The sequence below is a fragment of the Artemia franciscana genome, chromosome 15 (genome assembly GCF_032884065.1).
Source record: "Artemia franciscana chromosome 15, ASM3288406v1, whole genome shotgun sequence".
In the NCBI taxonomy this organism is placed as follows: Eukaryota; Metazoa; Arthropoda; class Branchiopoda; order Anostraca; family Artemiidae; genus Artemia; species Artemia franciscana.
The window spans coordinates 23,404,764-23,430,218 of record NC_088877.1 but is presented as its reverse complement, the minus strand read 5'-3'; the positions used below and the strand labels follow the sequence as shown (position 1 = coordinate 23,430,218).

Genomic DNA, 25,455 nt, shown 5'->3' with positions numbered 1-25,455 from the left:
TTTTATCGTTTAAACTTAAATTAAATAAAATGCATGATATTAGCTACCTGGACAAAGCACAAAACTGTACATATGTTTGTATAGCACCGTCTCATGAATAATGGTGCAAAATATACCCAGCTCAAACAAAAATAAATATCATCCTGACTCGGATTATCAAAAATAGAAAGAGCATGCCCTCCTGTTTTGAAAGCGTTGTTAAACAAGAGCTAAGAGCTCATATGGCACTTGTGACGAGGCGAGAAGAGCTAAGAGCCAAGAAATCATATGGTATGAGCTCTAACAAAATTCTAAGAATCAATAGATTGGTTTAAAAGGAAACTAAGTGACTTAATGCCAGTCAGGATTTAAAATAACAGCTCTGAGTCACGATGTCCTTCTAAATATCAAAATTCATTAAGATCCGATCACCCAGTCGTAAGTTATAAATACCTAATTTTTCCTCTCCCTTTAGCCCCCCAGATGGTCAAATCTGGGAAAACGACTTTATCAAGTCAAATTGTGCAGCTCCCTGGCACGCTTACCAATTTTCATCGTCCTAGCACGTCCAGAAGCACCGAACTCGCCAAATCACTGAACCCCTCCCCCCAACTCCCCCAAAGAGAGCAAATCCAGTACGATTCTGTCAATCACGTATCAAGGACGTTTTTTTTATTCTATCCACCAAGCTTCATCCCGATTCCTCCACTCCAAGTGTTTTTCCAAGATTTACCCCTTCAACTCCCCCCAATGTCAAAAGATCTGGTCGGGATTTGAAATAAGAGCTCTGAGATGAATTCCTTCTAAAAATCAAATTTAATTAAGATCTGATCATCTATTCGTAAGATAAAAATACCCCAATTTTCGCGTTTTCCAAGAATTCCGGTTTCCCCCTCCAACCCCCCCCAATGTCGCAGGATCTGGTCCGAATTTAAAATTAGAACTTTAAATCACAAGATCCTCCTAAATATCAAATTTCATTCAGATCTGGCCACCCTTTCATAAGTTACAAATACCTCAATTTTCAAAATTACCCCCCCCCCCAAATTCCACCAAAGAGAGCAGATCCGGTCCGTTCAGGCCAGTCACGTATCTTAGACAGGTTTCTATTCTTTCCATCCAGTTTCAATCTGATCTCACCGCTTTAAGTATTTTCTAAGATTTTCGGTCCTTCCCAACTGCCCCCCCCCCAATTACGCTTGATCCGGTTGATATTTAAAATAAGAGATCTAAGTTATGAGGTCCTTCTAAATATGAAGTTTCATGACGATCCGATCACTCCTTCGTAATTTAAAAATACGTCATTTTTCTTATTTTTCAGAATTAACCCCCCCCCCAATATAGCGGATCCGTTCCAATTATGTAAATCACGTATGTAAGACTTCTACTTATTTTTCCCACTAAGTTTCATCCCGATCCCTCCAATCTAAGCGTTTTCCGTGATTTTAGGTTCCCCCACCCCAAACTTCCCCCAATGTCACCAGATCTGGTCAGGATTTAAAATAAGAGCTTTGAGACACGATATACTTCTAAATATCAAATTTTATTTCAATCCGATCACCCGTTCGTAAGTTAAAAATACCTCATTTTTTCTAATTTTTCAGAATTAACCCCTCCCCTAACTACCCCAAAGAGAGTGGATCCGTTCCGGTTATGTCAATCATGTATCTAGGACTTGTGCTTATTTTTCCCATCAAGTTTCATCCCGATCCCTCCAAACATCAAATTTCATTAAGATCCCATCACCCGCTCATAAGTTAAAAATGCTTAATTTTTCTATTTTTCCGAATTAACCGGCCTCCCAGTCCCCCCCCCCCCCAAATGGTCAAATCGGAAAACGACTATTCCTACTATAATCTGGTCCGGTCCCTGATGCGCTTGCCCAATTTCATCGTCCTAGCTTACCTGGAAGTGCCTAAAGTAGCAAAACCGGGACCGACAGACAGACAGACAGACAGACCGACAGACCGACAGAATTTGCGATTGCTATATGTCACTTGGTCAATACCAAGTACCATAAAAATTAAAAGTAAGACTTCTTATCACATTAGTATCATGCGAGAGTATTCATTCTTGAAACACTAAGAAGAAAGTAAAACGTATGTTAATACTTTCCGAGGCATCCTTATAGATCATTTCTCTTTGTTTTAAGTTTTAATGTGGTTCTTTAATTTAATTTGGAAAACCTGTTTTTTATACTTAATTTATGCTTGTTTTTAATATTCTATACTGATATTAGATAGCCCAAAAAATCACACTTAGTGGACATGATTGATTTGTATTCCTTCTCACGATTTTTCGTTTTCGTCTATTTTGATTTTAATCTAGTAATTTGTAATATTTAAATACATGTTACCATGAATGCCAAAAATCTGGTTAATGTCGACGTTCATCGGTGAATGTCCGAAATTCCTCTTTCACAGCTTAGATTCGATTAGCTTTGCGAGTCGGCTTTTTCAGTCTTACGCAAGCTATGATGGTAATAGTTGAAGTTAGATTATGTTAGGTTAAATTTCGTTATAAATATCTGAAATGGATTTAAAACCTAAGCTATCCTAACCAAACCTAATCTAACTTACCTTAATTTGTCATTATCAAACCCTGCATAAAATTGAAAAAGTTGACTGGCAACGCTGAAATAAATCCAAAGAAAAAAAAATAGCATTTCAGACACCAGTGAATATCGACATTCATGAATGTCCAATTCACGGTTTTTTATATTTAAACAAGAGAATAAATTTCAGGTGGCGACTACCTCAACAAACCAAATCTTGGCTTTTCTACTTCAATTCAACATTTATTACTATAAAAAGGGGGCTTTCATTTCGTCAGCCCCCATATTACATTCTTAAGGGCATGGATATTTTTACAATGAAGCAAGGTCAGGCAGATATGGATCCATATTTTCAAAGTATATAAATATTTTGGACAAATAGTGCTACATTTTAAGCTTTAAGCGAGTGCTACATTATAAAAAGCATTAAAAACACACGCGCAATAGGTTTCACACACTGGCTGACCTAAGATGGAAACTTTCCTTAAACAAGAGCTAAGAGATCATATCGCACTTGAGATGAGGCCGGACGAGCCAAGAGCCAAGAGCTCATATGGTATGAGCTCTACCAAAATTCTAAGAATCAATAGATTGAGTTAAAAGGAAAATTGGAGGCTGAATGCCGACCAGGATTTTAAATAGAAGCTCTGAGTCACAAGGTCCTTCTAAATATCAAAATTCATTAAGATCCGATTACCCACTCCTAAGTTATAAATACCTCATTTTTTCTACTTTTTCCTCTCCCTTCAGCCCCCCAGATGGTCTAATCGGGGAAAACGACTTTATCAAGTCAATTTGTGCAGCTCCCGGAAACGCCTACCATTTCCATCGTCCTAGCACGTCCAGAAGCACCAAACTCGCCAAAGCACTGAACCCCACCCTCTAACTCCCCCAAAGAGAGCGGATCCAGTACGGTTACGTCAATCACGTATCTACGACATTTGCTTATTCTACCCACTAAGTTTCATCCCGATTTCTCTACTCTAAGCATTTTCCAAGATTTCTGGTTTCCCCCTCCAACTCCCCCCAATGACAACAGATCTGGTCGGGATTTGAAACAAGAGCTCTGAGACATGAGTTCCTTCTAAATATCATATTTCATAAAGATCCGGTCATCTGTTCTTAAGTTAAAAATTCCTCAGTTTTTTTAATTTTTCCAAATCCACCCCCCCAGCTCCTCCAAAGTGAACAGATCCGTTCCAATTATGTCAATCACGTATCTATAAGATGTGATTATTCTTTCCGTCAAGTTTCATCCTGATCTCCCCACTCTAAGCGTTTTCCAAGATTTCTGTTTCCCCCCTCCAACCCCCCATGTCCCCAGATCCGATTCGAATTGAAAATGGAGCATCTGAGACATAAGATCCTTAAAAATATCAAGTTTCATTAAGATCCGATCACCCATTCGCAAAATAAAGATATCTTAATTTTCACGTTTTCCAAGAATTCCGGTTTCCCCCTCCAACTCCCCCCAATGTCACCGGATCTAGCCAGGATTAAAATCAGGGCTCTAAAGCACAAGATCCTTTTAAATATTAAATTTCATTAAGATCTGATCACCAGTTAGTAAGTTACAAATACCTCATTTTTTTCTAATTTTTCCGAATTACTCCCCCCCCCCCCCAACTCCACCAAAGAGGGCAGATCCAGTCCGGTTATGTCAGTCACGTATCTTGGACATGTTTTTATTCCTCCAACCAAGTTTCATTCTAATCTCTCCGCCTTAAGTGTTTTCCAAAATTTCCGGTTAGCTCCTCCCCCCCCCCCAAATGACGCTGGATCCAGTCAGGATTTAAAACAAGAGATCTGAGTTACGAGGTCCTTCTTAATATGACATTTCATTAATACAAGATCACCCCTTCGTAAGTTAAAAATACCTCTTTTTTCTAATTTTTCAGAATTATCCCCCCCCCCCACTCCCCCAATAGAGCGGATCCGTTCTGGTTATGTCAATCATGTATCTAGGACTTCTGCTTATTTTCCCCACCAAGTTTCATCCCGATCCCTCCACTAGAAGCGTTTTCCAAGATTTTAGGTCCCCCTCCCAACTCCCCCATATGTCGTCAGATCCAGAGCGGATCCGTCCCAGTTATGTCAGTAACGTATCTTGGACTTGTTTTTATTCTTCCCACTAAGTTTCATCCTGATCTCTCCGCTTTAAGTGTTTTCCAAGATTTACGGTTTCCTCCCAACTCCCCCCTTAATGATTCTGAATCCGATTGGGATTTAAGTAAGTGATCTGAGTTACGAGGTCCTTCTGAATATAAAATTTCATTAAAATCCGATCACTCCTTCATAAGTTAAAAATACTTCATTTTTTCAAACTTTTTAGAATTAACCCCCCTCCCCCAAACAGATCAGATCCGTTCCGGTTATGCCAATCATGTATCTAGGACTTCCGCTTATTTTTCCCAACAAGTTTAATCCCGATCCCTCCACTCTAAGCGTTTTCCAAGATTTTTGGTTCCCCCCTCCAACTCCCCCCAATGTCACCAGATCTGGTCGGGATTTGAAATAAGAGCTGTGAGACACGATATCCTCCCAAACCTCAAATTTCATTAAGATCCCATCACCCGTTCGTAAATTAAAATTACTTCATTTTTCTATTTTTTCCGAATTAACCGGCCCCCCACTCCCCCCAGATGGTCAAATCGGGAAAAAGACCATTTCTAATTTAATCTGGTCTGGTTCCTGATACGCCTGCCAAATTTCATCGTCCTAGCTTACCTGGAAGTCTCTAAAGTAGCAAAACCGGGACCGACAGAATTTGCGATCGCTATATGTCACTTCATTAATACCAAGTGCCATAAAAACGGTATACGAGCAATATTTTTATTTCTAATGTAACCAAACCGTCCAATCCAACCCTCCTCCTATCTACCCCCACACGAGCTCAGGGGGGTCAACCCTCCTTCAAAACAACTTCTCATGAAAAGATTGGAAGTCGGACCTAAAATGTCTTTTTTAAGGCTTTTCGTATCCCCTCTCCCCATAATAAGATCCAATGACCCTTCAAAAATAGCTTATGAGCAACAACATAATACTGTATAGCAGATAACATTATTCTATAAACGATCTATAACCGTTTTTTTTTTATTGGTAACCGAAATGGGAACTTCCTGGGAGGGTTTAAAGAGAGAAGCTTTGAATAGATTGGGATGGAGGAGGAGCTTGCGTAGCTGTGTTGCCCTCTGGTGGCTTGGTGCTGCAGTGAGTTGTTGTTAGTAGTAGTCCAATCCGCTCCGTGTTCGTGTTTTCCTGAAGCTTGTCATTGCACTCAATGAAACCTATTTTCATTAGCCCATGTTTTACACCAAATGTGCCTTATTCGTCTTTCGTTTTAAAGACCTACTTTCGATGGCGAAACTTCTGCGCTTCTAAATTGGTCCTAGTACTAGACCGCTGAATATCCTATGGATCCAAGTCAAGACGAAGCATACAATGCAAACGTGTTTCAATGGAGTAGGAACATGGCACCCGAAGGTGCGCTGACAGAAACGTTTTTTTTTTTTTTTTTTTTTTTTTTTTGTTTACTGAAAGGAATGTATAACATGTATGCAATTTAATTTTTATTAAACAGAAAAAAGAACAAAAACAATGCTGATCATATTTCTAGCCGGACTAGATCCTGGAACAGCTGCCATGGACGAACTGGAGCTGGTTGGTTCTCATTGGAGCAATTGAGGATCTTTTAGCAGAGACAACCAGACACATAATTTTAAATATAACCATTTATTTTTTATATACTGCATAAATACTAGGGATGAACATGCTACCTCAGGGCGGTCCTCTGAAATGGATAATTTATTTAAACAGTTAAGCTCTGCTCTAGTGTTCTTAGACATGTTGAATTTCGAGGCATGTTTTTCACCAAAATTACATGTCTTTTTGAGAATCTTTCCTTGTTTTTCAAACATTGTACAATTTTTCTTACGCTAGCGACTTGATGGAAAAATTCAAAATTAATAAATTTCCATATTTGGAAGAAAAAAAAACATTCACAGGATACGCAAATATGACAACTGTTAAGAAAGTGTCTTACTTCTCAGAATAAGGAAAGAAACCACGTGATATGTTAGCATTGTCGATTACACACATTTGAACAATGTATTTTGAAACTTCAGCACAACAAAGTTTCTGTTTAAAGTGACAGATTTCTCACAACGATGCTGCATCAATTTATAAGTACCTACGTCTACAAGTTTTTAACATCCGAGACAGCAACCAGATTTTGTTTTTTGTCTTTAACCGCTTCTTTATTAAGTATTCATTTGAGCCAAAAACGCCAACTTCCTTGGTCCAAAACAAAATTAACTTGATCCTTTGTTTCTGGCACTGGTAAATATTTCTTGGGTTTCTGTGTCGCCAATCCGTAGACTTCTTACTGCAAATGATATGTACCACAAACGTCTTCCTATTAAAATTTAATACACACTGAGTGGGAGGAAGCGGGACACTCGGACACTAATCCGAACCACCCACGTTAACACCAGAAAAAATTGGCTGAGGTCTTATACTGTTAAATTTTCAACAGCAAGAATCAGTAAGCTGGTGCAACATTGCGACAAGTGTCTCAGTAGTTAATAGTTTCTACTGTGTATTGTAAAGTGTTGTAAAAAGTATTTCAAGTTAAATGCGTATAATGCATATAACAAAGATTTTTTTTTTACTTTGTTTCTATTCATCTGAAAATGAAAACTGCTTTTTGAAAAGCCCATTCAATAAGCAATAGGACTGTATAGAAGGTGTTTTGTTTTTTGCCATTTCATTCCCGTGGTCAAGGCATCTGAAATGTCTGATGTGCAACAAATCCTTTTCGTAATTTCAAAACCACAATTTACCCAACTGTTGAACCTTCATCCAGATAAATTAACAGCCAGTGTTGACAGGATAACATCCCTTGGAGAGAAAGCCCCAAATGGGGTGCAGCAAACAAAGCTGTTTTTAAATTGTTTGATTCTACATGTTCCCCCTCAAAGATAATGAACATATTCATCACTTCAAAAAGGTAATTTTCAACAAATTAATAGCGAATTCTGTTAAGTTCGCTTGATGCACTCCAGAGACTCATCTTTTCAGGACGAATGAAGTTGGGATTTCAATAACGAGATAACGTTCTAAAATTTAGTAAACAATTCACCTTTTCGGGAGCTTATACGGGAAACTAGTATCCATCCGTAAAATAAAAGAAGAGAATAACAAAAATGAAAAAAAAAATTACCCAGCTTGAGGGCGATGAGAGAAGGCATTCATCTCGCTTAAACGTCCCAATAGATTGCAGTCCAATAGCAGCTGAGATCCACGAGAGGTCAATGCCATTCGAGTAAAAAATGACTGCAAAAAAATGAACCATCCAATTAAAAAAAAAGTGTAAAGAAATTGATTGATTTTCTTCTAATGACGCTAAGGCTCTTACAAATTGTTTTCTTCAATTGCACTGAGAACGGCTCTTAGTTACAGAGCTGAGACATCTTTATAAATTGGTTTACTCATGAAGGCCTTGAAAAATCATTTTTTCCCTTATTAGCCGCTTTCGTCAAGCACAAGTCAGAACGAAAAGCGATAACCTTTTCTTTTTAAAATTGTGTTTTATTTCATACAGCAACTATATAAATTTTAAAAAAATAACATCATGCCCATTAATCTGACCTAAGGTCTGCACTTTCAATGAAAGCCACATAGGTATCTCAAAATAAAAACAAAATCTGCAGCTCTGAAGAAAAGAAGAAAAACTCTTGCTCCCAAATCGCCTTTGGAAAGGGAATTACTTATCTTTGTTGAATATAAACTAAACTAGATCTACGTTGCAAGGGCAACCTGAAGTGTTGCGCTAACATTTGTTCACCTTCGCCGAGCAAAGTGTTGCGAGAGAAACACTTTGGTTTTGTTTACTCGGTTCGATTAAAGGCTGCAGTTTTTAATCTGCAAGGATCTTAAAATAAACAAGTCCGCTACATGTCTTACCACCGGAACCAAATTGGTCTTACCGTCAAAAACACTGGAAACAAATAATAGGTACACCAACTTACAGACGATAAGGTCCACACTTACCGTAAAAACCACAAAAGTTAGACCCATACCATTTTCTAGGAATGAGCTGAAATCAGGGTTCTAGAAAAAAAACAAAATAAAAAAAAAAACGACAAAACCAAAGTGTTGTTCTTGCAACACAATGATCAAATTGAAAAGAGATGCTGATACAAAATCTTGAAGCAATAAAAAAGAGTAAATTGAACGCATTTAGGGAGGTATAGTTTTCAAATAGATCAAGTGACAAACAATTTTTTTTTAATTTAAAAACAATTTCGTATTAAATAAAAGCTGTTATTCTTACAGCACGAAAACAATACTACGCTGTCATCAGAACTAAAGCCAAAAATGATCTTTTTAAGAAACATTAACGTGAAGAAAGTTCTTTGGTATAATAATTCTAAAGACTAACAAGCTTCCACTTATCAAATCTCAACCATGTTTGAAAGTTAAAATTTTTTCTGTTCTTTTAAGTTTAGTTTATCTTATGATTTAGGTTTTTTAATACAAATTTTTAGATGAATAAAAAGAAGCATATTACCATGATAGAAGAATACAACTGAAGATATTTCATGGCCATTACTGACAATTCTTGACAGACCAAAGATATCAATGATTCATCTAATCCCGACAAGATGTCTAGAAGGTGCCGAATGTAACCATGTTTGGCGGCGTACGAAGCAACTGGACCAATGGGAGCTTGTGAAATAATAGTGTCCAGCAGTGACAGTGCGAGCATCTAAATAAGACAAACAAGGTGATATTAAATATAAATATTAGATGTATACAATATTAGATACGAGAGTAACTGAAGCTAGTATTTCCCGAGAATGCTTTTACAACGACTCCAATTGGTTTCTGACCATCATAAGAGAGTACACCGTTTTATGTACCATGGCTGGGAGATAAATTTGAAACTTCCTGGAAATTTTTGGAGCGGTAAGGGCAAAGGGTCTTCTGACACCGATTCCTTCAGGATCCATTTTTTTCATGTCAATGAAGTAATGCGCCATTTAATTTGTCTCTTACTTAGAATTCACTAAGAAAAAACATAACTCAGCTTAAACCAATAACGAGCTCCTTTCATAAACTGGCAAAACCAATTCTTGCTCATAGCAATGAAACTTCGGAAAAACAAAAATTCAGAAAGCCAAAATATGCTAAGATGTAAATCCTTTGCCAACAAACAAGCTATTTAATAAATGCTCATACATCTAATCTTTTATCCTCTTATTGATAGAAATAACATTGGTAGAAAACTACTATTCTACGGGCTGGAGTAAGAAGGGCCAAAGGAAGCTCTCGACGTCCCTTCCAATGAACCAATGACCAAGGCTTATGGAAGTTCACACTTTAGGTGAATTTACGGGTAAACTGTACGGTCATTAAACTGTATATTAATTTAATGGATAGGAATGACAGAGGAACTATTTCATTGGGTTAATCCTTGTCATTATTAGTTTTTCTTTCCCTTTAGACAACTATAAGAAGCTATCGAAAAATTACTAATGCTGTAAATTATTTCCATCATAGCTAAACTTTCGGATAGTCCTTCTTTCACATATCATTCAATTAAGTTTTAACATGATGTTTGATAACTACAGAATAATCTTGATATTAATTTATTCGTAGCTCCTGGGAGTCAAGAAGCGAAAACTTGGGCTATGTATATAGTTCTACCTTTTAACGGCCGATAAACCCTTGTCTACAGACGCTCTTAGAGTTTGACACGTAAGGAGAAAAATTAACTACAAAAAGTTGAATATACGTAAAAAATTGGATGAAAGTGGGCAATTTCCTAACCACAGCGCCTCTCAAGCCACGGCACCCGGGGTTACTGCCTCGATCACCCCCTCCTCCCAAAAGAAAAATGGCTCTGTTACTATACATGCTTTCTTAAAGCAAGATAAATTATAGAAGGTAAATGGTACCACTTCAGTAATCTTAGCGACAAGGCCGCATCAACGGAGGGGCAGGTGACGGGTTTGAACCCCCTAACCCCCCCCCCCCCAAATTTTATCCCACATGTAAAAACATAAAAGTAGTCCATACAAAAAAAAATCTTTGCTGCGTTTTTTAGTCTTTTTGCCCCCCAGATGTTAATATCCTTGCACTGTGGATTACAATCTCAACTGAACCTGACATGTTTACATATTCCCCATGATAGCCGACCGAAGTTTTTAGATAGTCATTGAGTTTCGAAATTGTTGTAAGATCTATAAACATGCCTCCAAAAATGGAATGATCTATCACGCCTAGGCCCGGAGCAAAGGCGATGAATTACGAAAAAGCTGATTGTTTAGAGAAATGATTTAAAGTGGAAAAAGGACGGCTTATTTGTTCTCTCTTGTCCGATTGGCTTAAAACTTTCAGGGATTGTCCCCTAGGCCAAGAGGAAAGCGCATTATGTTAGGACGGAAATGAATAAGGAGGCAAGAAATGGACAAAAAAAAAATTCTGTTCCAGATCAGTTTAAATTTAGAGCGATAAGCTCTTCGACCAAGAGGAACCAAATTTACAAAAAAAAAATTAGCTTGGATCGAAGAGCCCCCCAAAATAAGATCCGAGAAAGGACCAAACCTTTTTTCAACATGCTCAAAACTTATTCCCTTAAGTCCTTGGACTAAGTAGATTCCAAAATAGAATGGAAACTACAAAGAAAAACATTGGTTTCCTCCAAAAGGAGGCTCGACAAAGGGCCAAAAAAGAGCAAAGTTTTTTTTCTGAAAAGCTGGAAACTTGAAACCGTAAGCCCTTGAGTCAAGGGAGCCCAGGTATACTAAAATAATCCTAGTTTTTGGGCAAGAATACGTAGAAAGGTGAAAAAAAAATCTAATGGGATCAAAACATAAATATCCTTAAGTCCTTGGGTCATGGAAACCGCAATACACAAGACAAAATTGAAAATAAAAATTGGTCAAAGCCAAAAAAAAACTTGGGCCAAAGAGCATTTCTTTCTTGGCTGGGTTGAAACTTATATCTAACGTTCGTTCTTGGATTAATTTGCAACAACAGAAATACAACATGTATATATATATATATACATATATATATATATATATATATATATATATATATATATATATATATATATATATATATATATATGAAAAAAACATTGATTCGCCAAAAACTGGGGCCCTAAAAAGAGTTTGCAATATTTTTTTCTGGACAGATTGAGGCTCCCTGATGTAAGTCCCAGGACAAGTGAGTCCTTATCTACAAGAAATATTTTAGATTAGAACATGGAACTCAATCAGAATTACAGCCCAAAATGGCCAAAACCCCTTGTCCGATTGGGTTGAAACTTTCAAGGATTGGTGCCTATGTGCACAGGACTACCAATTCTTTTGAAAGAAAAAGGGCAAAGGGAGCCCATAAACGAGCAAAGAACCCCGTTGTCTTTGATCAGGTCAAAATTTACAGCCATAATTTCCCCTGGTCACGAGAAACATAACATAAAAAAAAAATTTTTCCGACCTTGGATCGTGCCAAAAACTTCGATCGGATACGGATATCATGAGGGGATATGTAAACTTGTTAGGATTAATGTTCGGTCTAGGCCCTCACTAAATTAGCTTTTAATCATGATTGCCAAAGTAGAAGCTTCAGGTTGTTGACTTGAGCTAAGATCAGCGAAATGTCCTTACAAAATTTTCCCTGAGAAGGCTAGCTTTAAATTCTTGAAATTCTAAAGAAACTTTTACCACTTTAACAAGAAAATACGTTTCACTAAACAAGGGCTTATCAAGGAATTTGTTCTGTTTGGGGGGGGGGTTAAAAATCCAAAAGGACCCCAATAAACAAGAAAAATATACAAAAAATATTTCCATGAATGAACGATCCCCCCCCCCTAAAAAGGACTTGAAACTAACAGTCGTTAGTTCTTGGGCCAATAACTTAAAACATGTCTTTCTTTTTGAGAAATATTTTCTCAAAAATAGGTCTTAAAAGACATTGAGCCCAATGGACCTCAATAGACAAGAAAAAATATACGAAAAAATATTCGTTCCCTAAAGGGATATTTCCCCCAAAAGACTTGAAACTAACAGGCGTAAGTTCTTAAGCTAAGGTGACCATAATGCATAAACGAAAATATTGGGCGAATGGGGGCCAATAAACGGCTGACTTTTTTCAAATACAGATTTGGGATACTTCAGAATTTTGTTTCACCGCTAAGTGATCGAGCTGAAACTTTCAGAGACATTTTTGTTCGGAAGGGAGGGGCGCAAAGCATTTCCAGCTTTCGTGTTGGGTGAGCTGCTTGCTTGTTATTTTGCTCACTATTAGCAACCTTTATTCGCTTTTTACTTAATGTTGCTCTTTTCCCTTCCCTATGTATTCCTCTACTATAGCTGGAAGTCATTATTTAATCAATAAATTTTATTTGGAATTATATACCAGTAGAAATCGGTATAAATAATGTCAGCACACTATTCCTTGGATTCCTTTTTTCAAAGTATTAACAAGGCTTGTAGTACTGAACTATTAATTCCACTTACTTTTTTTTTGAAAGTGTACAGCTAAATTTTTTTTCCAGTCCCTCCTATGCTACGCTTTTTAGTTAATTTATAGTGGGATTTTTTTGGGAGGGGGCGTAGCAACAATAAAATGATTTAAGATGAAAGGAAAACTGTAACCTTTTTGATATCAATGGATACATCAATGGCTATATATCATTTAAGTATCGAATCAAATGATCAATAAATGATTTTGATTGTCCATTTACTTTACGACCTATATACTAACGCTGTAAATAGAATTCGATTATATTGGAATTATTAAATTAAATAAACTATGGTTTTAATTATCGTTTACCTTGCAACCTACATTACGCAGCTTTAAACATTACCCCGGTGCACTCTAACACTTTTTCTGTCTCAGTAACGCTAAATACACAAACACTTACCCTCTGTACATCATGCCCACTAGCACTGTCTCTAAACAGAGCACTTAGGAAGCTGTCACCATATTCGAGAACCGTCTCTACGCCGATAGCTTGAAGACCAGCAGTAATTCCACCTCCTAGACCTCTGCTATCACGTGAGGGGTTCACAGCCGATAAGCGTAGACATCCAATAAGAGCAGTATAAAGGTTGATTCGAATCCGCTGCGCCGATGGACCTAGAATATGAGTAATTTATGGCCAAAAAGATTCTTACAGTCCTCCTAGTTCTTCCATTGTAAATAGTTTTCGTTACTGTACAACTAAAGAAAATTAAATAAAAAAAAACAAGTTTTTTCAACTGAAAGTAAGGAGCGACATTAAAACTTAAAACGAACAGAAATTACTTCGTATATGAAAGGGGTTGCTTCCTCATCAACGCCTCGCTCTTTACGCTAAAGTTTGACTCTTTCTCTCAACTCTTCTTTTTAAAACAGTAAAAAACTTTAGCGTGATATATATATATATATATATATATATATATATATATATATATATATATATATATATATATATATATATATATATATATATATATATATATATATATATATATATATATATATATATATATATATATATATATATAGCTGACCTGCCATGCGTTTCTGAGGCGCTGCGCGCCCCAGCAACACGTGGAGTGTCAGCTAGTCCCCCCTAACACGTGTTGCTGGGGCGGGCAGTTGCTGTGGGCGCACGCGTTGCCGGGTTGCTTTAGTTTTTTTTTTAGTTTTTTGTGTTATTTTTTTTAGTTTTGTTTTTAGCTTTTTTTTTTTTTTTTAAACTGTGTATAGTTTTTTTCTTTTTTTTCTAGTAAATTGGCATCCTGGAATATTCTGGCCTAAAAAACGATCTATATAGGTCAGAAGTTTGAGAAAGTTGGTTAAAAGCCTTAATTCTAGAAGAAAAAAAAATGTGAGTGACATCATTTTTATATAGCCTACATCAGTATTACAACGACGTTGTCACACTTGCCATATTTACGTGGAAAAATTGAAGATTTTCATGTATGGTGAAGTTTATATTAAGATGCTTCAAGAGCAAAAACTGATAAATGCAAAACATATTTGCAAATATTTTGCCAAGAGATTACTACAATTCGAAACCTTAAAAAAGAAAACAAAAAGTTTGAAGGTTAGAAGAGATTGTTGTTAGAAATCGGAATTGCGGCAATAATCAAATATCTTTAAATAGATTCAGTATGAAAAGACATTAAATTGCGTAAAGAGCAAAAACAGATAATTGTAAAAATATTTGTGTATATTTTAACAAGGGGTTACAACAATTCAAAAACCTTAAAAAAGGAAAACCAAAGTTTGAAGCATAGGATAAGTCGTTGTTAGAAAAACATGATTACCGAATTTCTGTTCTTAAAAGTATAAGCAAGATATTATTTTGAAAGTTACAAAAAAAAAAAAAAAAAAAGAGTTCAGTTCGGAATCGCTAAATTTATTATGTAATTAGCAGACATATTTACGGTATATATATATATATATATATATATATATATATATATATATATATATATATATATATATATATATATATATATATATATATATATATATATATGAAAGCACCAACTTTCTCAACTCTTTAGTTAGCAGAAAGCCGGCTTCATGTCGATTCTCTCAATAATCATCGAAAAATGTAAAAATATGAAGCTAAGATAGAAACAAGGTGTTTCACACGGACTTACCTGTTTTCAAAATCCACTCAACAATGCCTTTTAGTATAACACGCAGAGCAGACGGAGACATACCAATTTCACTCAAAAGATCCGTTCGTCTTTCATCTAAGAACGCTACCAATGAATCGGTTAACTGGCTTTCTTGCTTTTTCATTGCCTGCACTCGGAGGGACGTAACTGCAATCACAAGAAGGCCACAGAGCGGCTGATTCAATTCTTGAGACGCCGAGTCCTGTACACATTTTCTCAGAACTTCTTGAATAATTTGCACAAGAATATCATTGCTATAGTTGGTTGTTGATAAAAGAATGGTTTCTATTAGCTGCCGCCATGAGTCTATAAAACACCTACGTGTCCACATTTGCTGCTTAACCTACAAAAAGCTTAAATTTAAAGAGCTTTCAGTAACTATATTTAAATTTACCAATGCTTTTAAATTTGCCCCATATCTCCAAACTTGGAATTATTACCAATTCGCTTTACTACAATATGAGCAGTTACGTGAATCACATGCAGTTATGTGATTCCATGCCTTTCAAGCATTGCTGGAGCACAGTGAAACCCAATTCCTTCCTCACAATTATTGAATGCGCCTTATTTCAATTCTTTTACATGTTCTTTTTGCTAACTGTTTTATGGATAGAGAATCTGCCGGACTAGAGGTAGGAAAGGATTAAATTGATAAAGGCAGGCCATATTACAAAATAGGCAGAAATTACATCGGAAAGGAAAATGATCCAGCAGATAATCCCTTAAATACTGTTTCAAAATATAGCCTGATGATAGGTGCCATCACGATTGTTTCCAAGTCCCCTTCCCTTATTCGACCATTTATAGCCCAATGCTATAGGTTAAGTGAATCAAAGTGAAAGAAACAGTGAATTAATACACATCAGAAATAAAATATTGGATACGACATATAATTATATATATATATATATATATATATATATATATATATATATATATATATATATATATATATATATATATATATATATATATATATATGTTTTTATGTAAGGTAAAAATGCATGAATACACATAAAGCTTTCAAAGCTTTATAACAGAAATACAATAGACGGCTCTCAAAAACCACACACTAGGGCTGGAAAAGGAATACAAATGAAGAAAGAGATAACATAAATATAAAACAGAAATTAAAAGAAAAAAAATTAAAACACTGAAATTAAATAAAGAAAAAAAAGGACAAAATCAAATCAGTACAATTTGATAAGAATTTAAATCAGTAAAGCTCGGCATAAAATGTAAAATAATAATGGAAAGGAAGGAATATTAACTATGGATAAACTCATTAAGAAAGAGTACCAAACTGTTTTGATGCCTTCCTGCACGGGTGCTAATTAGAGAATGAGCATGACCTTAAAACATTTTGACCTCTGTTAGATTATTTTCAGATCGCACTTTGAGCTGATAAGATTTTATCAGAAAGTCTAATTGTCAGCACTGTAAAAGTGACTAAGTAAAAAGGGACGAGAAACTTTACGTCTTATTTTTCCTGATGGGGACATTTCGGCCAGTTGGTGTAGCGAAGATGCTCCTTGGAGCTTTCGGCGGGCTTATTTGATCAAAAACTAAAAGTTTTAATGCCGTTTTTACGAATGTAAAAAGAGTTTAGAGGGTAACCATTCCCCCTTCCGTGCCCTTTTTTTACCCAAGGTAATCCTATTAGCCACCATGGCATAGGATGAAATTTTGAGACTGCCACTTCACTCAAAAAGTTCAAAGTATATGCCTCCATGGGGGAAGCGACACAACCCACGCTTACCAGAGTCAATGGTTCCAAATTATATATGTCGTCCATCTTTCATAGATACATTTGAGTAGAAAAAATCTGTGGTATATATTGCACCATATTAAAATCGGAAAGATAAATTAATTTGGGCCCCCTGAGCCTCTGTACTTTCCCCTTGTTCCACCGCCAGCTATTTGGCAGAAAAGTAGGCATATTGCGTTTTGTGTAAGCCAGAATCATCTCCATCTCAATAAAAAAACCAAGCTAGGTTCAATGTGCAATCTCCTTCTGTGCATAAACGAAATTAAGTGTCTAAACTTAGCAAAAAAGTCAGCTAATTCCTGACTCGGTGAAAAGCAAATTAGAGCCTGATTTGCTACAAAAAAGCTAAGACCTGACTCATAGCAACACCGAGGGAAGTCCAATTGCGGATCTGACGCGGTACAAAACGACCTAAGTCTTAACTCGAGAGAAACACAAGCTATGTCCTGAATAGGGCCAAGTGGGTTGAGTCTTAGCTAGGCACAAGAGGACGCTAAGTCCTAACTCAGTGCAAAAACGAGATAATGCTAAGCAGCAGAATGACCTTTGCAAGAACGAGCAATAGCCTGACTCGGAGCAACCACGAGTTAAGTGTTGATTCAGTGCCGTTTCTAATCTGTATGATGTATGTATATTGAGAAAGAAGCTATGATCTGAGAACGAAAGTGGGTATGATCAAATTTGAAGTGGGGGGGGGTCTTCAGACCAATATCAGGACCTCTCCCTGTTTGCACCTGTTTTACGTGGGTTTTCAACGGTTTTGAGTTAGATGCACTACATGTGGTTTGGGATATGCTCTATTAGGTTGTGAGGTTTGTAATTTGCTAGATATATTGTCTTTTCGGCTTATCCTTATTCAAAAATAACAATATATTTCCTCAAAGCCTCATTCAGAGACGTTTAAGGGGGGTCTGAAGACATCCCTCATAAATTTACCCATCAAATACCTCGAGTCCACCAAATAATTTTAGTAGAAACGTGTACATGTCGCACCTTATTTGAATAGGAATCATACAAGTATTTTCAACCTAGGAGGTAGAAAACATTGTACTAGGGAAAAAAAGAAGGGGCTGAGGGAGGGAAAAATAGAATCCAGCAACATAAAACCACAACAGATTGTTCTTTAAAGTGTAAAACAATACCAGAAACTTTCAACTCAGCAGATACAGACCATTGTTTGATCTTCAATACTATTAAACACTATTTGATAAACAAAATTACTTGATAATTGCGTTGGGCTGTTACAAAGTTTTAGGAAAATAATAGAAATTAAACAAACTGTCTAGGGGGGTTGGTATAAATAGAAAAGGAGTGGAATATTGACTGAGTTCTATTTAAATTAGTTTAATTAAAAGACAGGTCAAAACATCAAACACTTTGATATTCCGAATAATCAGCCCCTTACCATATAAATAACCTTATAAATAAGTTTGAACCTTATAAATAAAGGCAAAAATTAAATGAACTTTAGAAAAACCTTTGGCTAGATTGGCAAAAGAAAAGATTCATTCAATCAAACACAATAGTTTCAAAGGTTTTTTGACATACATTTAATTTTAACGGTTTTAATCTAGAGCCGGTGTAATTTTTTGAAATAAATAGAGTATCCCCTCTTGCTAAATTTTAGCGTCAGGCAAACATCTTGCTTTGTCCAGCCTTATTGCCTTGTGCTGTAAAAATTAAATTATTGTACTGGACTTCATATAGACGTAATTTTTCTGTTGCTTTCATTTTGTTTTTGCATAGCAATTGTGTTTTTTCACTTTTTTTCTTACTTTTCTTTATATGTTTTATTTAAGCAAAAAACATTTAGTTTTTTCTCCCGTTGGTAAAGGCTTCTTGAAACAGACGTGAAACCGAAATATTAAGATTTTTATTATTATTAGAAAAAAGTTTCTTTTGCTCTTGTTTTTCACTGTCTTACTGAAAAATTATAACCTTCTTTCGAAATTTCCATTTTGTTGTAATTATACAAATATTTTTGATAAATTAGGAAAGGCATCAGCAAATTGAACCCATCTCGTGCTCCTATGATTCGGCATACGTTTAATTATATTATCCGAAGTCATGTTAGCTCAGTAACCGTGCTCAATATTATCTCTTTTTTTATAAACAATAAATTTATCTCTTTAATTTATCTCATAAAAAATTTAAGTATAGCATTTGATTATTATTTGACTAATTGCAAATTGTAATTGCCATTTTTTTTACATATTGTACAAAAAACTTTAAATATTAACGAAAATCAAATATTAAATCAAAATTTAAAAAATTTAAATCAAATATTAACGAAGAATTTTCTGTGATATTTCCTACAAACTTAACCTTGTATATGTGGGGACGATTTAACCCAATATAAATTTTACCGTCGTCAGTAACCCATTTATTATCAATAATCCATGAATCTTGCATTTCCCTTCTGATAAATCGAATATGAAGTAACCTTTTGGACAGTCTATATTCTAGGACTGATACTGCACAACTTCAATTATTTAAGTCATTGTTCCAAATTATTACTAATTTGCCAGAGGATATCCAAATAATCTACTTACGCCGTTTGCTTCTATAGAATACTTGAGAATTATTTTAAATTCTTGCATAATAGCCTGTCTTTGAGCAAGAGCCATAGTCCCTTCTAAGGCACTCAATTCTCTCTCTACTCGTCTTTGAAGATGCCTTACGTTGACTACACTTGGTCCACCGTCTTCAGAGGGCATTTCACACTCTTTCAAAAGCGACTGAAGTTGTCCTAAGTCGAAAAGTTCCAATTCTGGTATTGGTACGGCTAATTGAGAGACATCAACTGAATCTAGCAGAGCCAAAACCCGTGGGCGTGAAACAAAAGGCATTCCTAAATATAGTAAGAAATTTGTACTCCAAAATTAAATAACTGATAGAACTATCATAAATCTCTGTGTGGCAATACGTTTATTAAGCTAGAAAAGCAGACGGGTCAACATAGAAAAGCTTGGTTTAGCAGATATTCAGACTGTGACAAGAAAATGAAGAGATGTGGGACAGTCTACAAGATTCTAGTAATACCGTTTCACCAAGTCATAAAATTTTCCAAACAAAGATCTTTGTCCACAAAAATTGTATGTTTAACACTATTCAAATAAATTTGTTCCGCAACAGACGAAAAAAAAGAATTTATTAGGCCCAGTCACCATTACATGCGTTAATCCCAACCTCTACAGTTGGCATTCTAAAAAAATTAACGAAAAAAATGATAACAATAATAATAAAAATAAGAACAGACTCAATGAACTCAATTTAATCCACTCGGACAAGCAAATATATAGAAAAATAAAGATGCAAGCAAAAAAAGGCTTTGTATATCTTAAATAAATCCTCGAGGCTGCTTGCCGTTGGTGCTTTACCTCAGAGGCACACGGTGAGAGTCAGCATAGGAGACTATAAGCTGAGTATATATATATGAAGATTAAGCTTCCTGTCAGTCATTTTGCCAAGATCTTTCATAGAGTATGTGGGCTTTAGGGATTAGTGTGGCAAAAACTAAACGTTATACAATTAATTATTATAATTAATATAAATACAAAATTATTATTATAATGTTATCACCTCTTTTTATATTAAACAGCAGCAGCGTTACCTCAACATAGTTTTAAAGAATAGCAATTTACCAACCAAATTTTCATTTACGTTTATGTTACCGTGAATGTCCCGAAATTAGTGAACATTAACCGGTGAATATCCGAAATACATTTTTTTTTTTCTCCTTGGAATTAGTCAGAGTTGCCAGTCAACTTTTTCTTTCTAATGCAAGGTTTGAAGATGACAGGTTAGATTAGGTTGTATTAAGTTAGCTTAGGTTTTTAACCCATTTCTGATGTTTATAAAAAAAACTTAAGCTAATCTAACCTAACCTAACTTTAACTTTTACAATCATAGCTTGCATAAGACTGAAAAATCCAGACTCGTATAGTTAATTGAATCCAACCAGAGTAAAAGGAATCTCGGAGATCCACCGGTGATTTCGGACATTCACGATAACATATACAATGCCAGAAAGCTAATGCAAAGCTTCTAAAAAATAAGCAAAACTTTAAACTGAAATGTATAAATGTAATTGAAAACAAACAAAATTCATTGTAAAAAAAAAACACACAGTAGATATCTCTGCAACAATTTATCAAGGAAACATTTTTTTTTAAAGCATTTCGTTTAACTCGTTTCTTATTTAGCAGTAATACTAGTGCACAACATAAATGGCGAAAAAACCTACAGCAACTAAAATTTTTCGTAACCGTAGCGGGTAGATTAAGTTTTTCAGCTATAGTTAGTTAAGAAAAAAACTCCGAAAAACAAATTTTTCAAAGAAAGTTAAAGCCACATTAAAACTTGAGATGAGAACAGATAAAGTCCTAGAGCGATTCAAGGTTAAAACAGCTAGAAAATACTATCAAAGAATAAATGAGAAACAAAACAAGTTGAAATGAATAATCACATCAAATACGAAGATAACAGTTGCTGATATAGATGAATATATAAACCCTAAAACGAGTAAGAGTTAAAACGAATACTCAAATCAATTTAAACTGCCCTTACCGTACACCATCTAAAGCCTACCACGTCATTTGCGTTTTATTGAAAAGTATACGTATTTCCTATCGTACACGTTAATTTTTCGAAACATGGACCGAAAAATGAAAAAAAAAAATCACTATAAGAATCAAGATGATAGAAGAGAATTAATGAAAATAAACTTATTAATTCTTGGAAATCTCAGTAATTCAAGATTCAAGATTTTGTTAAACAATAACGGAACAACAAAGCCAGTAAAGCGCAAATGATACAATAGGCTATGGAAGGCTTATGAAAGGGAGGGATCAGCAGCCACATTTAAGTTTGAATTTTATAAGCCTATTTCTGCTCGCCTTAAGCTTTAATGTAACTCTATACTTTTCTTTTAAAAACTTTTTTTTCGGAAAACTTTTAAAAAAATTAATTACTGCTCGTTTTTTATTGCTAAAGTTTTATCATTGGTTGGTATTATGAATATATTTCCGGGTTTTTCTGGTTTTGGCTTAAGAACAGTGGCGTAATTTCGTCAAAATCCTGGAGAAAGGGGGTGGAGGGTTTCAAAGTTCAAGCCAATTTTCCCAAATCAAGTGAAAATGACAGTGAAAACTGAAAAATTACCCATAAAGTACTATAAACATAAATATATATTAAGGAAAACAGATCCGTTTCAGTTGATATTTGAATTATGCGGACTTATCTTAGTCTTGACAAGATTTTTGGAGAAACCAAATTCCAGTTGGGGGGGGGCAAATTGGTGTTGGGGGGAAAACCGAGGTCTGAGAGGGGCAGTTGTCCCCCTTGCCCCATAGAAAATTACGCCCCTGCTTAAGAATTAGGATTCTAGTTAACATTCTTAAGTTCCATAAGGTGATCTGAGCGTTTCCTTCGATTGTATGCAATATGTAAAATACAGGCCCCGTTTACAAGCTGGATGCAAATAGTGTCTTTTTATTGATTTCAACACGCCCTATATTTTCTGAAAATTTCTAAATAAACACCGTTACCGTTCCAGAAATTTTGCTCACACAATTTGACAACCTGGATTCACATAGTATCTTTTGATTTAGTTCACCATCATCCTTAAAATTCCCTAGAAGTTTCAAAATATCATTACCTATTCCTGAGGGATTTAAGATACGCCCTTTTGAATACCGGGAATTACATAGTGTATTTTGATTAAACTCAATAGCCCCCTCAACATTCTCTGAAATTTAAACTTTAACTGTTTTACTGTAAGGGACTAAAAATGACATGTTCAAAAGTGGAATGTTTCCAACAATTTAAGCATGAATGATTCCAAAGCTACTATACAAAGACTGACGCAAGAAACAACGCTTGTTGAAATTTTGAACATTTGCTTTCAAACAGAACAAGGGAGAAAAATCAAAGATTTCAAAATACCAGTAATCGAGGCAAAAGTTCTCGACAGAAGATTACTAATTCCCGCATCCCGTCTCTGTCCAGCTTCTCCATCTGCAATGTCCACTGTGCGTTCTGATGTAAATATAACACTGGCAAGCTTTTGGGCTTGTGAAGTACTTCCGCGTAAAGACGAAACTCTGATATCAATGGCAATGCATAAGAGAAGATGGGCTGTAGAATTCTGTTGCTCCACTAAAGTAAAAAATAAAATAAAGCTTAAATTACGGAAAGGTTGACGCAAAACAAGCTGATTTCAACAAAGAGAATTTAACATCCTATGGCATTAAAACTGAAATAAATTTCTTGTTCCTTAAAACCTAAAACAAATCCTGATTATTATTATATGGTTTTAATTCCTTTTGGAAAGTCCGATGATTACATAAAGCAAAGTTCCAGAAATGCATTCCTCCAATGGTTTATCCCCACTAAAAGCCTCTAATAAATAGTTACTACTCTTCAGCTGGTTAAGCTTCCTTTAAAGTGTTTCCACAACTTTTTTTTGGATTTATTAAATGTTTAAAATTTATTGATTGAATGCGACTTTTTTGGGCGATTTATTAAATGTGGGGATTTATTGATTAAATGCGACTTTTATATCCCAAAGTTCTCAAGTACAACATGATTTCAACACTTATCGTTGCGGCCAGCCTTTTATATTAGAATTTTCGTATATATTTATTTTTTGGACCAAACTTTTCTCTGCAGGAATTCATTGAAAATACTAATTGTACCACTTGCAACTTATACTTTCATTGCAGCAGATTACCAATATGGAATCCCCAAGAAGCAAGATAGATAGATAGATAGATACATAGATAGATAGATAGACAGAGACAGAGACAGAGAAAGAGAGAGAGAGAGAGAGAGACAGAGAGAGAGACAGAAAATAAATGACGAAGCAGTTATGCAAACATACATTTCTCCCTGAAGAATATATACTTACTGGTAGGTGATGCGCTAAAAGGCAGTGCTTCTCCATGTCTGACTAAAAAGTTCCTCAAATTTCCCTTCAGGAAGCGAAGCACTGGATAGGACATTGTACCATGAGAAAGAATTACATGAAGCAGTTTATACCCTTCCATTACTACGGCTGCGTCAACTAATCCTTTCAAATTTTCATCAAGTATATTCAATAGCGAATGGAGACAATTCTTAGGCGTCCCATATACACCAGGATTTTGCAATTGAGACTTCTGAAGAGGCTTCTGTATGCTAAACCCAAGTAGAAAATGAACCAAACTAGGATGAGGTAAGTTTACTCCCTGAAAATTAAACATAGTATAAGAAGGGTTTTTTCATTCTTATAAGCAACACATGGTTCTTTTATACTCTTTTTATATACCTTTTGTACAGCTACCCTTATAATAGAATTTGGAGAAAAAACTTCATCTTTGCGTAGTGATCCTACGAAGTCTATCCAGAAATAAAATTTCAACTATCTTGAAACCCAAGCTTCCTAAAGCTTCTCAAACACAGTAAGCTTCTCAAAGCTTATGGCATAAAAATATAATAATAATTCACAGTAACGCTCAAGCCTACTTAATAACCTATTTGACTCGAGTCGCGCCTTCCGTCTATTGATAGTCGTCTGGGTGCCTCTTTCTTAGTAACAGGATGGGTGAGCCTTCTGTACACCTCGCGCTCTTCCGCTAGACGTAAAAAGCCAGACAAATCATTCTTTAATCTCTTTGGGGGACTGCTGCGATTGCAAGAATTGTGAATCTGGCCTTCGAAGACGAAATTCGGAAGAACGAAACGAATCATCTGTTGCACGTGACTGAACCATCAAAGTCACTAGAAATAGACCTTGGTGGTGGATCGTTTGCTGGATCTTAAGGCGTTCAAGAAGTTCAAAATTTGAGATTCTACCAAGGAAGATGATTCCGGTGATTCAGCGGAAGCATATATTTCAAAAAATTATGAGTTGACACTGATCAGCCACCTTTCGCGTCCATGTTTCACACGTGCAGATTGTGATAGGGGTGATTAAGACATCGAAAAGTCACGGTATAATTTTTTTTTAGTTTTTATGGCACTTGGTATTAACCAAGTGACATATAGCAATCACAAATTCTGTCAGTCTGTCTGTCGGTCCCGGTTTTGCTACTTTAGGCACTTCCAAGTAAGCTAGGACGATGAAATTTGGCAAGCGTATCAGGGACCGTATCGTTTTCCCTATTTGACCATCTGGGGGGGGGGAGTGGAGGGCCAGTCAATTCGGAAAGAATAGAAAAATTGAAGTATTTTTAACTTATGAACGGTTGATCAGATCTTAATAAAATTTGATGTTTGGAAGGATACGGTGTCTCAGAGCTGTTATTTTAAATCCCGACCGGATCTGGTGACATTAGAGAGGGATTTCGGAGGGGGAAACCTAAAATCTTGGAAAACACAGAGTGGAGGGATCGGGATGAAACTTGGTGGGAAAAATAAGCACAAGTCCTAGATACATGATTGACATAACCGGAACGGATCCACTCTCTTTAGGGTAG

The 25,455-nt window shown here is 35.7% G+C and overlaps 1 protein-coding gene across 6 annotated transcripts in view; it reads right to left on the bottom strand.

Annotated features, from left to right (window-relative positions):
• LOC136036202 (nuclear pore complex protein Nup205-like) overlaps window positions 1-25,455 on the bottom strand; it is a 378,694-nt gene that overhangs the window by 28,557 nt on the left and 324,682 nt on the right. For all 6 annotated transcript variants that reach the window (XR_010619661.1, XR_010619662.1, XM_065718287.1 and 3 more), the window contains exons 15-21: window positions 23,907-24,225; window positions 22,943-23,155; window positions 19,549-19,847; window positions 15,208-15,571; window positions 13,473-13,687; window positions 9,105-9,302; window positions 7,755-7,867 (exon numbers count right to left, since the gene is read on the bottom strand). Coding sequence is in view for 4 of the 6 variants with exons in the window: in XM_065718287.1 (XP_065574359.1) it covers window positions 7,755-7,867; window positions 9,105-9,302; window positions 13,473-13,687; window positions 15,208-15,571; window positions 19,549-19,847; window positions 22,943-23,155; window positions 23,907-24,225 (1,721 nt within the window). In the remaining 2 variants the exon portion in view is untranslated. The remainder of the gene's footprint in view (window positions 1-7,754; window positions 7,868-9,104; window positions 9,303-13,472; window positions 13,688-15,207; window positions 15,572-19,548; window positions 19,848-22,942; window positions 23,156-23,906; window positions 24,226-25,455) is intronic.